Source organism: Canis lupus, chromosome 2, assembly GCF_011100685.1.
Source record: "Canis lupus familiaris isolate Mischka breed German Shepherd chromosome 2, alternate assembly UU_Cfam_GSD_1.0, whole genome shotgun sequence".
Taxonomy (NCBI): Eukaryota; Metazoa; Chordata; class Mammalia; order Carnivora; family Canidae; genus Canis; species Canis lupus.
In genome coordinates, this window is record NC_049223.1 from 18,068,927 (window position 1) to 18,086,014 (window position 17,088).

A 17,088-nucleotide genomic window follows, 5' to 3' on the forward strand; every position below is an offset into this window, starting at 1 on the left:
ATAACTGCTCTCTCTGTCTCCTCCTCTTCCACTCCCTAATTCTCTTACCATGTCGTAGAGTTAGAGAATGAAGGACAGCAGAATTAGGTAAGTAACAGCCACCAGAAATTGGAAGACACTTTTCAGGGCCAACAAATAGTGTCATATAAAGAAAAAAAAGGAACACAAGTTTTGGATTCAGAAAGCCTAGGTTCAAATCCCAGACTAGGGCTTAAATTGCCTACCTTCAATTCTTTCAACTGCAAAAAGGAGTTAGTAGTATGTGTAGAGAGGTAGGGTAAAATATGTGTGCTATTGGTATGTAGAAGGTACTCAATAGATGATAATTAGCTGTGAAATTACTTAAAATTTTATTATTTGAAACCATTAAAGATGAACTATTTGTTTATAAAATGTTTTCTTCAAAAGAATCTCATTTTTATTAAATGTATATTTTACTAAAAGTTAAATAAACTTTCTGTCCAAGTAGTTAATGATGTATCTGGACTTTGTTGGAACCTGATAAAAGGACTCAGGTTACCCAGCTTGACTTAATGTATTTAACATCTGTTAAGAATAGAGCTACTAACAATACACAAAGAAACTAGTCATTGGGAGTTAGGAGACCTCTAAAGAAAAACTGGTCACCATTTATTCCTCCATTTGAAAAACTTTGAAAACACTAATCTATGCAGAAGTAGGGAAAATAAGCAGACAGACAGTGGGAGAGCAACAGGGTTGTGTCTCTATCTAAGCAGTGGCGTTGGGACAGTAGCCAAGGTCCCCAACAGCAGAGGGCAATGTGGTTCCACTTAACTGTTTACAAAGGAGGAAGATTATGTAAAGTGTGGTTCCAGGGAAGATCTGTTTATTCCTTTATCTGAACATAAGAACCTGGATCCTCTGACTTCAATGCCTGACTCGGATATGCGGAACTTTCTGAGTCCCAGATCATAACTGATAGCATGCAGTGATATTTTTTGACCACCAATAGCATGGTGGGTGTAGTAGTACCAAGCACCTCAAAATGGTGCTTGTGCTTTGTGCTGAACATTTATTTAAGAAATCAATATTTAGAATATTTGGGAAATTTTCACCTACTGGATGGCTGACATAGGTCAGGGGGTAAATATCCCCAAAAGAAATGGTATTTGCATTACACCCACTCCTACCCCTGTAGAATGTGAGCCAGAATCACAGCTCGTGGGAACTCTTTTAGAGGACGTGACTCTTGTCCAGGATTCCCGGGTGGCCTTTTGATCTCCTGTTCCTTTGGAACATTTATCTGTACTCAGTGACTTCATTCTTATCCTGTGAATTGATGGACCCTGCCAGTTCCCTTATTTTGTTATTTTGTTTGTTTGGTTCTTCTAATAAAGGGAAAATATTAGGATATCAGGAGGTTAGTTCTCCAATCTAGGATAAAATAAAGCACAGGTTATCATACCTTTTTGTATCTGGCATATCCAGTTGTTAAGATGTTCACAGTTAATATCATTCCAGGACATACCAGAGTCACCTTTCAACTCACCACAGTATTCAACATTTTGATAATTGTTAGGTTCTCCATAAGCCCAATTTTCATATGAAACCTATGTTAGAGACATTACATTGTAACCATTAATCATTTATATCAGGCCACTGCCTATCATTTATCCAAACAGGAAAAGAAAGGTATATTAACATTTTTTAAATCCTTTTACTTTTTTTTGCAGTACTTTGTTTTGAAAGCAAGGTTGATGAAAATGGGTAGGAAAGAAATAGCACCCATTACATAGAAAGTTTCAAAGTTTAATAGAATATGCTATTAATTATTATAAAATTTTCTGTGGTCTGGGGATCCCTGGGTGGCTCAGCAGTTTGGCACCTGCTTTTGGCCCAAGGGATGATCCTGGAGACCCGGGATCGAGTCCCACATCAGGCTCCCTGCATGGAGCCTGCTTCTCCCTCTGCTTGAGTCTCTGCCTCTCTCTCTCTCTCTCTCTCTCACGAATAAATGAATAAAATCTTTAAAAAAAATTTTTCTGTGGTCTTATTAATAAAATGGATCCAGGGCTGCAAAAGTGGGATTTAGGGATCCCTGGGTGGTGCAGCGGTTTAGTGCCTGCCTTTGGCCCAGGGCGCGATCCTGGAGACCCGGGATCGAATCCCACATCGGGCTCCCGGTGCATGGAGCCTGCTTCTCCCTCTGCCTATGTCTCTGCCTCTCTCTCTCTCTGTGTGTGACTATCATAAATAAATAAAAAAAATTTTAAAAAGTGGGATTTATATATATAGGGAAAACTTAGCAAAAAAAGCCCCACTTCTCAGTATTGGGAATCCCTAAATCTGTCATATCCCTACTGCTTAAAGGATAGTATTTCACTGTGATGTTGGAAACTTTCTCTTTTTAGCTAGGCAGGATAGAGAAGTGCAATTAAAAAAAATTTAAAAAAAAAGAGAAGTACAATTAGTTCTTCTTATAAAAGAAAAGGACTTATGAAATACTCCTAACAAAGCTACCACACTTCACCTAAATTAACAGTGAAAATCAATGAAGGGGATGGGTTCAGGTTCCCTTTGCAGTTTTCAGTGTGGAATCAGAGCCAAGAGAGTTTTAGATGAAGCATTTTCCAAAAATATCAATATGAAATCCAAGTGCCAATGGAGCTATGAATTAAATCACTTTACTTCAGTGCCTTGAAAAATTGCTGATGGTTTATAAGAGGAGGTAGAACTGAAATTACACAAAATCACTTCCTGGGATGACTGGAACACTAAATGCCGCCAGCATGTGTCCTAGCCTCTCACTTCTCCATTCCCGAGAATGGGGAAGGCTGACAAGGCCTAGTGGTTACTAATGGATTCTTGAAATTTGTTCCCAGATCTCCTGGTCTATAAAAGGCTGTAAACACTCAATTTTTCATATAAGTTTTTAATTTTAATTCCAGTATAATTAACATACAGGGTTATATTAGTTTCAGGTGTACAATGTAGTGATTCAACAATTCTACACATTACTCAGCACTCATCATGGTAAGTGTACTCTACATCTCCTTCACCTCTTTTACACATCTTCCCACCCTCCTCCCTCTGGTGACCACCAGTTTGTCCTCTATAGTCAAGAGTCTGTTTCTTGGTTTGTCTCTCTTTTTTTCCTTTACTCATTTGTTTTGTTTCTTAAATTCCACATATGACTGCAATCATACAGTATTGTATGACTGACTGGCTTATTTTACTGAACTTATACTAGCTAGCTCCATCTATGTTGTTGCAAATGGCAAATTTTCATTCCTTTCATGGCTGAATAATATTCCATTATATATAGTAATTTACACCCCACATCTTCTTTAGCCATTCATCTATCAACGGACACTTGGGCTGCTTCCATAGTTTAGCTATTGTAAATAATGCTGCAACAAACACAGGGGTGCATGTACCCTTTGAATTAGAGTTTCTATATTTTTGTTGTAAATACCCAGTAGTGCAATTACTAGATTATATGGAAATTCAATTTTAACTTTTTGAGGGACCTCCATACTGTTTTTCAGGGTGGCTATATTAGTTTGTATTCCCATCAATGGTGCACAAGGGTTTCTTTTTCTCTACATCCTCGCCAACACTTGTTTGAAACTCAATTTTTAAGAAGTTGAACTACTCGCACAAAATTTTGCATGATAGAATGAAAACATTATTTTATTTAAACTAGCAAAATGAGTTTTCTAATTTTTTTTCATCCAGTCCACTATGCTTATAACCTTGGGTGAACAGGAAAACTATATTAAGGCAGGAGCAGAATAAAGATCCAAAATAGCATTTACTTCTGCATAGAAAAATGTTTCTAGTTATTAATAATAATCTGTTTTATGAAAAACTTGGATTAAGCCATAGGATAGCATGAAAATAAATACATGATAAACTAAGAAAATGGTATATAATTAAATTACTCACAGGAGAACCATCACTCCAAGTAAAGCCCTCTGAAGGACTGCCATATGTCAATCCCAACCAAAACAGTTCATGGTAGCTTCCACTAGCCCTGTAATTTACAAGACACCAAGAGAGCTTATACTATTGGATAAAACAAGTCTAGTTACCTAGAAGAGCTAATCAAATTTAAACTACCTTCCAAACTTAAATTAGTATACAGGGAAAGAGATTCAATGAATAAATAAAAGCATTATGCAATTGCTGTGCAATTTGGTACACCTCATAAATATATTGAAAAGGAGCCGCCGATTGAGCATATTTAATTATAAAGCACTGAAAGATATTAATTTATTGATTTAATAACATGTATTGAGTGTCTGGTACTTTTATAGAGCAATTTGTCACAGGATTTATACCTACAAAATTAAAGCATTTGGAAGTGAAGCCAGATCAAAAAGGTCCTATGGATTTGGTATACAGTATAGGCACTCAAAGTAGCATTATGAGCCAAAACTTTCAGAAATATAAGAATTTTCTCAACATCATTAGCATCAGATAGGTAAAAGAAAGGAGTATTATATAAAAGACACTTACGTTATTAATCGCCATATTGCTTGCTGTTCTTCTTTATTATTGATACTAGCTAGATCACCACCCAGAGCTCTACAAAAATCTCGAGATTCAAACCATGTTTTCTTCTCATGTTTTCCTTTTGCAAATAGCTAAAGATGATATAGTTTCAAAAGTTATTTTTCACTTCATTGCTTACCAAATCAAGAGAATTAATTATTTACTTTTGATGAGATTTCACTTTAGAGAAATAAGACACCTCTATGGTGCAAAACAATGTAATTCTCTTGGTTGAAAATCAATTTAGAAGTAAGTATTTGGGTAACAAAATGTGCGAGATGATTTTGTTGAGAAAACCTTAAAAAATAAAAGCATGTTATGGCACAAGAGAAATTAGATTAAAATCTTAGAAGTTTCAGAAATATGGGAAAGCATACAGCTCACTGTAGAAGACAGGCTTAATTTGGTTAGGTGTAGAAAGCAGCACTGAGATGGGAAAGAAAGAAAAACTTTTGTCTCTCTCTCTCTCTCTTTTTTTTTTTTTTGAGAGAGAGAGAGAAAGCTTGTGCAAGCAGGGGGAGTGGAGGAGCAGAGTGAGAGGAAGAAAGAGAATTTTAAGCAGACTCCACACTCAGCCTGGATCCTGACTCAAGGCTTGATCTCATGACCCTGATATCATGACCTAGTCCAAAATCAAGAGTCAGACACTTAACTGACTTAGCCACCCAGGTGCCCCCAAAAACTTTTGAGAGATAGCAACAAAACACAAATAAGGAAAACTTCAAAAACAACAAAAAATGTGCCATAGTTTGTTATCCTGTTTAGCTTAAACAATGAATAACCTGGCAGTATTCCAATACTCTGTAGCTGGTGTCCTTTACAATGGTCTTGTCTTTTTTTTTCTTATCATTGCCTGTTTTAACAACTTTTAAAGCACATGCCACAAAAGACATGTATTTGGTAAAGCATCTAAAAAGGTTATGAGCTGAACTAAATTTAATAGATCATATAAATTAGGGAATATCTCCTATTACCCAGAAGCCTACAGTGAAATGGAATCCCAGACTGGGAAATACCTGTCTGTATGCAAATATTGTAGGAGTCCATTGTATCCCCCAACTTTTCTAATTTTCATTCATTGTTTCTCATGAGTCATGGTCCCTACTATCATAGGCCTGTGGGAAATAGGATTTGCTCACAACTGACTATGGCTGCCCAGATGTCACCACATAACTCAAGGCAATCTTCACCCTGACCCTAACTTGAGCTATCTAGACAAAAAGTACCCTGAGCAACTTTCCACATCAATAACTCCCAAGATTCCTGTGAGCACCTCAACCTGCTCAACTGTGATATAAGATTTTGTTTTTTCTTAAAGATTTTACTTATTTATTCATGAGAGATACAGAGAGTGAGGCAGAGACACAAACAGAAGGAGAAGCAGGCTCCCTGCAGGGAGCCTAATGCAGGACTCAATCTCAGGACCCTGGGATCATGACCTGAGCTGAAGGCAGACGCTCAACCACTGAGCCACCCAGGCACCCTAAGATTTTCTTAAATAAATTTACTATCACCTAAATTTTATTAATAACTCCTATATCTTAATATGTACAAAGATGGTCCATATATTTCCAAACAAACCCTATCTAAGCACCTCTAAAGCCATATAATTTTCTAACGAAGCACATATTCTAATTTGTTGAATATCCATCTGGATAACATCTCTACCAGAACCCTTGTTCACTTCCCAGCTCTGAAGAATTCTACCACTTTTCTCAAAATCCTGCAACAAATCTCCACAGCCTACCACCCTCCAGTGAATGGCCATGTATAGGATGAAATTGGCCTTTGTGTACTTAATTCAAAAGTTTCCAGATGCCACAATAAACACCTGATTTGCTTTATGTTCATCTTCAATTAACTCATTTACAAAATCCTCTTCTATCTTGGCCCCAAATGGTCCCTTCTAGGCAAATTATGCATTTAGCCCAGACTGGACTGAACAGGTTAGCAGTCTCCATGGCTAGTAGTGGGAGTGGCTAATCCAACTAGTCATGCCCCATGAGTTCCAGAAGACTAACCAGCCTCATTCTGATACATGTTAGTAATTCAAGTTTTCCCTTAGCCTTGCCTAAGTGTGTACCAAGGCATGCCATGGTCATATGCCACTCAAGGGACTAAGTAAAAGAGGTCCTGAGAGTGGGACATTAGAGAATAGTATCATTAAGCAGTAGATAAACACTTTTCTGTATTTGACTAAGTCTAATTTTCTCAAGAAAGGATGAAAGAGTGAAAAAAAAAGACACAAATGCGTAATTCACTGAAGTTTTTATCTCATTCATTTTAGTCAACTTGACTCCCTAAGTAGAAAATGGATGGTGTGATCTTGGAATGGATAAAATGATAGCAGAATAACAAATTGTCATCGAAAGGGCACGGAATGCCTTCACATCCCATCAGGTGTAACAACCAGGCACTAAACCAGAAAAATGGACCATTACCTCTAAGATGTCCATTTGGCATTATCAGTGCACTTACCTAAAAGCTTGGGCTCTAAGAACAGGGGTAAATGAGATGCAGTGGGATCACATGAAGTGAAACAGAAATTTTCATTTGAGATGCAGACAAGTGAGAGCTCAGACTAGGGCAAGGAAGCCTGGGAGCAAGGAGACACAGAGGGGGGATCCCTGGGTGGCGCAGCGGTTTAGCGCCTGCCTTTGGACCAGGGCGTGATCCTGGAGACCCGGGATCGAATCCCACGTCAGGCTCCCGGCATGGAGCCTGCTTCTCCCTCTGCCTATGTTTCTGCCTCTCTCTCTCTCTCTCTCTCTGTGATGACTATCATAAATAAATAAAAAAAAAAAAAAAAAGGAGACACAGAGGGAGGGTGATGAAGGCAAAGCATGTGAAGAAAGCTTCTGTGAGTTGGGTTTGTTAGCTGAAATGCAATTGGTCATTGACATGCACTCAAGGAGAGCTTTTTTAAAAACTGAAGCCCAGCTCCCTTTCCAAATTAATAAAATTAGAATTTTCACGGGTAGAGCCTGAGCACTGTGGTTTTTGGTCCTGTTTGAATTCCTCACATGATTCTTTATTAGCTTAGCAATCGATACTCACCTTGAAACACAAGCTTGTTTTACTGTTGGTGCCCCAATCCTCTGGACATTTGGGTTCAGGGGTTGTTGTGGGCTCCGGCGGGCGAGTTACTCCTTCTGCCCAGTGTTTGCACACAAATTTAGCCTTTTCTTCACATCTCAAAACATCCCACAAGCCCCCTGCAAGTCCCGTTCTCATGGCAACGCATCCTGTTTTTCGGCCTGTATTAAATACATAACAGAATTCACTTAACAGGTGCTATTAACGGTAGACCACGCTCACAGAAGAGAGTGCAAACCCGAGTGTCAAACGACATGGTAAAGTCTGTATGTGAAGACAACATATAGGTGAGAAATCCAGCAGCATTTTGCAATTCATTTACACTATTTTGAACTGCTATTTACCTTTTATTTCTGTGGCCTAAATCCCTGAGCAGAACTTTGATATCATATGTCAAGGTTTTGATAACATTTTGTATTTCTAACGTCTGACAAGGTGCCCCGCATATAGATATTTAACGATACAATAATTTTGGTATGATGAAATTTACCATCATGGTAAAAATAGTGGTTTAAGGTGAGTTATTTAAGGGTTTTTTTAAGAACCCCTTTTTTTCCATAGGTCTCTCAAAACAGAAATTCTTCACACACTTCAAAATGAAATACAACTGAGAGAGAGATTTTAGTTATTCATAGATAATGTAACTATGTTGAATTGGTTTCCTCACCTTAAAAGGCAAATATCCCTACCTACCTTACAGAGTTATAATGAGGGCCAGCTTTAGTGGATAAAAAGGCACATAAAATAAAATAAAATCTGTTTTACAGTTGTGATTATTTCCAAATAGTAATTCATTAAGATGGAACATTGAAACCAGCAGGAGTCTTTGCTGCTAGAATGAGATAATCTTTTATTGCTATTCTTTTAATGGACTTCAAGCTTTTAGAGGTAACTCTCAAAGTTCTGGGGAGGCATATCTTTTCCAAAACATTTTCTTTAAGATCTCTCCTTCTCCATGGCTCTGATTTCATCCATTTTTATTTCCAGCACATTCCAGGATGAATCTCTCGAGGTCCCCTGCTGAATGAGCAACACCCGTGAAAATAAGGAGTTTGGCCTAGAGAGTAAGAATTACCACTCCTACTGATGTTTAAAAAAAAGTCTATACTTAGTTTTTAATATCCTGTCCAGTTAATAATTTAAAAATAAACTGGTTGTACTGCCTTTCAGAACATTCAACAATTAACCAAGAATCACACTATCCAAATTACTCATCTATTTTTTTGTCAATAATTTGTGAATACAAATTAAAAGAACTTTTGAAGATTGGGACTTATTAGGGACGCCTGGGTGGCTCAGTGGTTGAGCGTCTGCCTTCGGTTCAGGGTGTGATCCTGGGGTTGCAGGATGGAGTCCCACATGGGGCCCCCTGCAGGGAGCCTGCTTCTCCCTCTGACTCTCTGTGTCATGGATAAATGGATAAATAAATAAAATCTTTAAAAAAAGATTAGGACTTATTAGGCCAAATAGCAAATTCATGAACTTAAGCTAAGGGTCTTGCTTTAGCTTTTAGCCCAGACACAGTGAAACATTTGCTATAAAGGATGTGGAATTTCTGGGCGGTGTTACACTGAATAATGTCACATGCTATAGCAGTATATAAAGAAGGCAAACAATCTTTCAGAGGCTATTTCCAAAACTACTTCCCAGGGAAGGCAAATCAAAATTGATAGGGAGTCATGGCAGTATTAGTGCAAGTAGTACCGATCTGGGAATTACATAGGCTAGTCTAAATCCATGCTTGCAATATTTCTAGTCACATAAATTTTCTGAGTTCTAGTTTCCACATCTTTAAAATAAAGATACTTAAATTTACCTTGCAGGTTTCTTATAAGGATAAAATAAAATCCAGGATATATAAAAGGCTAAGGGCAGTACATACAAGACAGTAGAATAATGAGTCCCATGTAAGCACAATTCCTTGCCCCACCACTGAAGCACAAGAATAGTTCCATTCATCGCTGCACTGAAAAGTTTAAATCCCTTTAATATAATTTTAAGGTTACAGAAATAAGTTAACCATTTGGAACATCTGTGGCCATTTAGGATTTCCTAAATATTTTTCAAACAAGGTCATACCAGACAACCAGTAGTTTTTCCTTCCCTGTTTTTACACCACTGTAAACGAATTAGAAAATTAGAAAGAAACAGAGAATGAAATATAAAATGCTGAAAGCATAATTAGTGCACACAGTCTATCTGGAAAGGCACATGGAAGGATAATAAGCTTTGCCCAATCGATTTGGAGGTTGAATGAAAACCGCAGCCCCAAGTACTGAACATACCTGGCATATCTGAATTCCAGTGGGTGAACAGAACCTTTTCCTCAATGGTCCACTGAAAGGTCCCTTTGTTTTGCACATCTGAAAGTCCTGTCCAAAAATATCTTTCAGGCCTCAATCCAACCAGACTAGTCAGAAAAGCTTGTTCATATCTTTAAAAAAAAAATTTAACTAAATTTTAGAAATGTGAATTTTTCTAATTAGCCACATGAAAAGTATCTCAATTGTATGTTTGAGTTAATGATTTAGTTGGTAATTCAAACATAGTGTGTCATGTTGATATGTCATTTAGATTATGCAAACTTGAGGTGCCTAAGTGGCTTGATCGGTTATGTGTCTGCCTTCCACTCAGGTCATGATCTCAGGGTCCTGGGATGGAGCCCCACAGCTGAATTTCTGCCCAGCAGGGAGCCTGCTTCTCCCTCTCCCTCTGCCTGCTGCTCTCCCTGTTTGTGCTCGTGCTCTCTCTCCCTCTGTCAAATAAATAAATAAATCTTTAAGAATAAATAAATAAATAAATTACACAAATTTCTAATAAGGAAATGAGGGAAAATACCATAGGGCTGAGTGAATAAAATCATTCATATATATACAAACCATTTATCCCTATTCCTCACCAGTCCCTATGCCCATCCTCAAAATGTAAGAGAATTCTGAAAACGCAAAGTAGTTCTTTAGCCTCTTTGAAATACATTGTTTAAAAAAATTAGTTCTTTAGCTATAAAGAGTTCTATAGCCTCTTTGAAATACGTTGTTTAAAAAAATTAGTCCACTTTTCAAATATTTCAAATGCTCTACACAGTTCTTAGTTAAGTAAATCGTGAGGCTGTAACATTATCAAGGATGATACAGATGGAAAAATCTGTGAGGATTTCCCCTTCAATTTTATTCTCTTATCTCAGGTCTGAAACAAAAGAGGAAATTATTGAGAAAAACAGAGAAGCAGAGATTCAATGTCTAGAAAGAACTGGGAGCAGAGTCACAAATTTCCCCATTTTCTCTCCCTTTAGATCTTATCCACCATGTATTTGACATAATCTGGTAATGACACAATTTGGTTAGTAAAGCAACCAAAGTTTGTCTTCACTGACAAACATTACACAATGAACCAGAAACATGGGCAAAAATCTTTCTTTGGAGCAAAAGAAAAGTGAAGGGATCCCTGGGTGGCTCAGTGGTTTAGCGCCTGCCTTCAGCCCAGGGTGTGATCCTGGAGTCCCGGGATTGAATCCCACATCAGGCTACCTGCATGGAGCCTGCTTCTCTCTCTGCCTGTGTCTCTGCCTCTGCCTCTCTCTCTCTCTCTCTCTCTCTCTCTCTCTCTCTCTCTTTTGGTGTCTCTCATGAATAAAGAAAATCTTTAAAAAAAAAAAAAAAAGAAAAGAAAAGAAAAGAAAAGAGAAGTGAAGCTCAAAGTTTCCAGCAATGAAGAGAGGTGATGGCTCCAGAGAGAGCAGAGACGGAAATGTGGAGGTTACCATAACAGAACATTGATATGACCCTAATCTGAGTAATTTCATTCCCTACATTGAAAAAACAAAAAAATGTCAAAGTCCTAAACTCAATTTTTCTCAAATGTCTAGAAATCAAATTTAACCACAGAGTTAGGGAGCTCCTGAATATAAATATCATAGAAAACACAAAGGAAAACAAACCCAAAATATAAAATATAGGGAAATCTCTGCTCTGATGAACCAAAAGATCAATTACAATGCAGATCAGAATATATTCCCATAATACTTAAAGATGTAAAGTTCATCTTGTCATAAGATAAAAAAGGATCTATGTTCAGATTTTCAGGCATTAGCATTATATGAGTATGCAACAATATATTAGGTATTTAATTGCACATGAAAAAAAGAATATGGTTGAAATACAAGCTCTTTTACAAAGACTATACAAATTCTATGATATCTCTTTTTTGTTTTTATCAAAGAATTTTTTAAAATATCAATAGCATTCTCTACATTTTATTGGGTGTGCCTTAAAAGGCCAATGGATATAACTTCTTGCATTAAAACACAACTTGTTTTTATCTTTTTATTATAAATCAAATGCACATTTTAAAATTTCTTTTAAGTTTCTTCAGTGCCTAATCCAGTGCTTTGTAAAGATTATGGGCAAGATAAATAAAAACTAAAACCTCAAAGATGGTTGGGACGCTAGAAGTCAAAAGTTATATAAAATATCCTCTATGTCTATGTTATTTTTCTGGACCTAACAGTCTAGCAAGCATAGCAAAGCAAAAAAGAAAGCACAGAAGGATATAAGGGAATAATAAAAAATTTATATTCATTAAATCTCTCTATCACCTTTTTTGGTGCAGATAGTGGTAAGATAGAAAGCAGCATTTTTTGAACTAATAAGTTTTACTCAGTTTCCTTGCCTTAAAAAATTTGACATATACTAGATCAGAAAAAAGTCAGACCCACAAACTATGTTTACTAGAATATTAATAAACTGTCCTGAATATTGCTTCATAGTTCTAAAAGAAGCAAAATACTTTATAGTATTTACAAGTGAATAATTCCAAAAAGAATATGATTTTTTTAATGCTCCTACTTCTGCAAGCCATACCTCAGGATAGATCACATGTAACTTCCAGAAATTTAGAGCATGTTGATATTTAGGCTTCTCTGAAAACATTTCATTATTTGACATACGTTCAAATAAAATTAAAGTAGTTGCATACCTGTCTTCAATAGTTGTTAAGTAAGCCTTCTCATTTATACAGGTTTGGTTAGCTTCTGTAAATGTTGAAAGTGTGTGTCCAATCAAATAGCAGTAAAAGCCATGTCTTTTCCAGCCCTGTTAATGTTATCAAGCAGATTATCATGGATACTGATTAAATAATATTATTTCAGTAATTCCTATACCATGAAACATAAATTGATAAATAATAGGAGTATGTGGAGAACACAAATCTGGAAAATTTGAAATGCAATGAAAAATATTTATATGAATAAAGAAAACAGTAGTACATTGTTCCTCTTAGGACAAATTATGCCACAAAACTAGAGGCAGGACATTTACTCTCACCACTCCTGTTACATCTTCCAACAAAAGTGATTTTTGAAATGCTTACTGAGGACCCTGAACAGAATGGTGAAGATTTCAGTGTTAGAATAAGTAACCACAGGAAATAATTTGCTGAGTAGCAAGCCTAGTTGCCTACTGAAGCCAAAAGTAGGTAGTGACTGTAAAGCTGTATCATCTGGTCCTAGGAGAATAATTATCACACTTATGGCAACATGATTCTGCATGGTTCTTCTCCCATACTTCAAACACACAGAAATGCTAAATAAAAACATAACAATAAAAAAAACCCATGCCTGAGGAAACCTTCAGGAACCAAAAACATATAGAAAACTAAAATGGTAGAATGGGAAATGCTCAAGCTGAGACTGTAGTTGTCCTGTCATGTACTAGACCTAGACTAGGGTCCTAGGGTCTCAGGGTAGGGGTACTAAATGTCCGTATAAATGAGGGTATTTGGCTATCAGACCACCTGAGGCAGGGAAATGGAACTGAAGTCCTTACATAAAGATCATACTGACTGGGGTGCCTGGGTGGCTCAGATAAGTGGCTGACTCCTAATTTCAGCTCAAGCCATGATCTCAGGGCCCTGGGATCAAGCTCCCTGTTGGGTTCTGCACTCAGTGGGGAGTCTTTTTGAGAATTCTCTCTCCCTCTGCCCCTCCCCCCACCCACTTGAGCGCTCTCTTCCTCTCTCTCTCAAATAAATGATTTTTTTTTAAAAAGATGATACCCACTAAGGGGAGCCCCTCCAGGAAAGTAGAGTGAGAAAACTATATTCACAGAACCAGGCAGTGGCAGATTCTTGTCATCTGCTTGGGCTTCTAGGTACAGGAAAAATAATTCTTCAGTTAAAAATAAATAGTGATTATGTGTCAGAGATGGGTGCTGGTCCCCAACTTGACATTGTTCACGTTGTATTAGAATCCACAGCCAAGTCATAAAATAAATCTTGGTTTACAAAAGGAGAAATTCCTCGGTACTCAGGTAAGTAAAATGCAGAACACAACTGAAATATTTCTGCAATACAGGTCATGTATGACTATGACATTTGAGGTGTAGGGTGGAGATGAGATGGGAACTAATCACAGTTGAAATTTATCAATCATGTGAGGCTCATTTTAAGGGAAAGTCAGCAATGTAACATAATAAAACAATTTGGAAAGAATATAAAAATAAGCATGTTTCTGATGATTTAACAAAAGAAGGCAAAAAGAAGCAGAACCAATAATGAAAGATCAAAATGCTATGAACAAAGAACACAAGTATCTGAACACACAAAAAATAGAATTTCTAGAAAAGAAAAAATATAAAGTTAGAAACACAATGACCAGATTAAATATAGAAAATGTGGCTTAGTCAATCAAATGAATGCATCAGAGAGATGAACAAATGAAAAGAGATTTTAAAAGCATGAAGAGAAAACAAAATAATACAATGAGAAGTTTCAAAATCAACCCAAGAAAAGTTTCTGAATCACCGAATAAAATTAATGACTGATGACTTTCAAGAATTAAAAGAAAGAGACAAATTCCAAAAATGAAGAAGCACATGGAGTACCAAACAGAAGAAAATAAATCCAAATTTCAACATATTGTACTAAAAGCCTGCATAATGACAAAGACAATGAGGAGATCTTAAAATCAGAGAGAAGATACAGAGTTCCCACTTTAAAAAAAGAAGAATTAGTCAAATAACAGGAATTCCAATGGCAAAAATAAAGGCCAGGAGAGGGGATCCCTGGGTGGCGCAGCGGTTTGGCGCCTGCCTTTGGCCCAGGGCGCGATCCTGGAGACCCGGGATCGAATCCCACATTGGGCTCCCGGTGCATGGAGCCTGCTTCTTTCTCCCTCTGCCTGTGTCTCTGCCTCTCTCTCTCTCTCTCTCTCTGTGACTATCATAAATAAATAAAAAAATAAAAATAAAAAAAAAATAAAGGCCAGGAGAAAATGAAATGATATATACGCAGCACTCTATGAAAACTACTGTCAACCTAGCATTTAGTTATTATGTAAGATGAAGATGGATCAAAACATTTTCAGATAAAGACAGAGAGTTTTCTACTCCCATATCATTGGTGAAAAAAAATCACTGAAAGATTTACTTTGGCAAGAAGGAGTTTAAATCAGGAGGAAGTGGGCTAAAAGTCTACACTGATCAAAGAAACCAATAGATGCCTTAGTGAATCCAGGTCTAAATGCTTGTAGGAATAGCAAAGATAACTAATTGCAGGTGGGAGGTTAAAGAATGAGAAATTAACAAGATGTATAGTTTAGTTAACATATTGAATCCCTGTCAGTTACCTAGCTGTGATCCTGTACTCTAATTACATAAGGGGTTCTCACTGGAGGGAGCAGAGTAGATGGCACAGGGGAATTTTCTGTACTCTCTTTTACAGTTCCTTGGGAGTGTAACATTAATTCCAAGTTAAAAAAAATTTTATGTTTACGTGGAATAATAAACTTCATTTTGTTCAGGAAGCTGAGAGAGATGCTGCTTAACTTCAAGTCAGAAATGTGTGTTAAAAACAGAAGGTTAACCATTAAAAAAAATTAGAAGTGGAATATGATTCCCATACGTGTAGAGAAGGAAAAGGTGATAAAAACATTCCATAGAACCAGTGGAATGTAAGAAAGGACGCACCAGAAAGGAAAGAAAACAGAATGGTAAACAAAATAAAGCCAAAATAAGATGCTAGAAACAAATACATGAGTATGCAAAAAAAAAAAAAAAAAAATCTAAACTCATGTTTGCCAGGAAAAAGCCAGAGTTCCTCCAATTAGATTTTAAAAAATTAAAATGCAGATACATATTTACAAGAGCCATTCCATGACATAGAACGATTAAAAAGAACTAGTTGGAAAAAAGAGATTCTAAGAAAATACCAAACAAAAGATAGCTTCTGTGGGCATATTAATATTATTTAAAATTGATTTTACGGTTAAAAGAGCATTATAAATAGGGAAAGTAATTGCATAATTAAAGGATGGATGTATCAGGAAGATACAACATAGACTAAAGTATATAAAACAAAAACTGACAGAATTGCAAGGAGAATATTTTGTCGAACAGACAAAATATTAGGAATATAGAACATCTGAATAATATAAATTAGCTTTTTATCTAGTCAATATCTATAGACCCCTGAAGCCAACAATCAAAGATCATCCTGTTCAAATACACTGAATATGTACAAAAACTATGAATTAGATCATAAAGTCTCAACAAGTAATAACCAAACCTTTATATGATCACAATGCAGTGAAATTAAAATCAACAGTTTCTAATTATTTAGAAACTAAAAACCAAAATTCCCATCCCTACCACCAAACTGCCATCAATATCAACACACACATAAACACTTCTAAATAATTCAAGGATCAAAGAAATCTTAATGGAAATCAAAAATATTTGGAAGTGAATCATAATGAAAGCACTAGACAAGAAAATTTGGTTGATTGGTCCACGGTTCCAAGTTCATCTCTCATTTCTGTAAGAATTCAAAAACACATTCATTTGAATGTCACATCCATTAATCCCACCATTTAAAGTTCCTGATATAATTTCAGATTTCATACTCATCTGTAAGATTCCTTGTCAGCCTGGCAGAGGGAACGTCTGCATAAAATGGCTTAACATTTGTATCTGTCAGATATCCTGAAATATCAGAGACTCAGGACCACTTTGCCCCGGATGTCTCACAAAGGTAGCAATGAATTGAAAACTGATCCCAGATCTGTAGAACACATCTGCGGTTTTGAATTCTCACAAAGATCCCCACACCATGAAGTGCCCAGGCACAGATTAGAAAATAAATAAATTAATTTTTAAAAAATCTTATCTTCCTTTGCTAGTGAGTGGATTTTTTGCTGTTATTGTTGTTGTTCCAGTCTTCTCAGCTCTCTAAGGAAGCTACCTATCACAGGTATTTTTAATCTGGTCAAATTATTTAATGTCTCTGAGCTTCACTTTCCTCTTCTGTCTAACTAGGAACATAATATTTATCCTTTAAGATAATTAACTGTACTCAGCAAACAGTTGTGGATATTTTCTTATTTTTCTTATTACCACCTTAATGATTAAATTGGATTTTATCAGACATTGTAGATATGACAATTACTAGACTATACATATAACTTTTATTATACATAGAAAC

General features: G+C 36.4%; 1 protein-coding gene across 5 annotated transcripts in view; it reads right to left on the minus strand.

Moving 5' to 3' along the window:
* The window catches only part of MRC1 (mannose receptor C-type 1), a 95,254-nt gene that overhangs the window by 30,452 nt on the left and 47,714 nt on the right, over positions 1-17,088 (minus strand). For all 5 annotated transcript variants that reach the window (XM_038529986.1, XM_038529985.1, XM_038529984.1 and 2 more), the window contains 6 exons: positions 12,589-12,704; positions 9,900-10,048; positions 7,576-7,775; positions 4,483-4,610; positions 3,910-3,997; positions 1,427-1,571 (listed from right to left, as the gene is read on the minus strand). In XM_038529986.1, the coding sequence (XP_038385914.1) occupies positions 1,427-1,571; positions 3,910-3,997; positions 4,483-4,610; positions 7,576-7,775; positions 9,900-10,048; positions 12,589-12,704 (826 nt within the window). The remainder of the gene's footprint in view (positions 1-1,426; positions 1,572-3,909; positions 3,998-4,482; positions 4,611-7,575; positions 7,776-9,899; positions 10,049-12,588; positions 12,705-17,088) is intronic.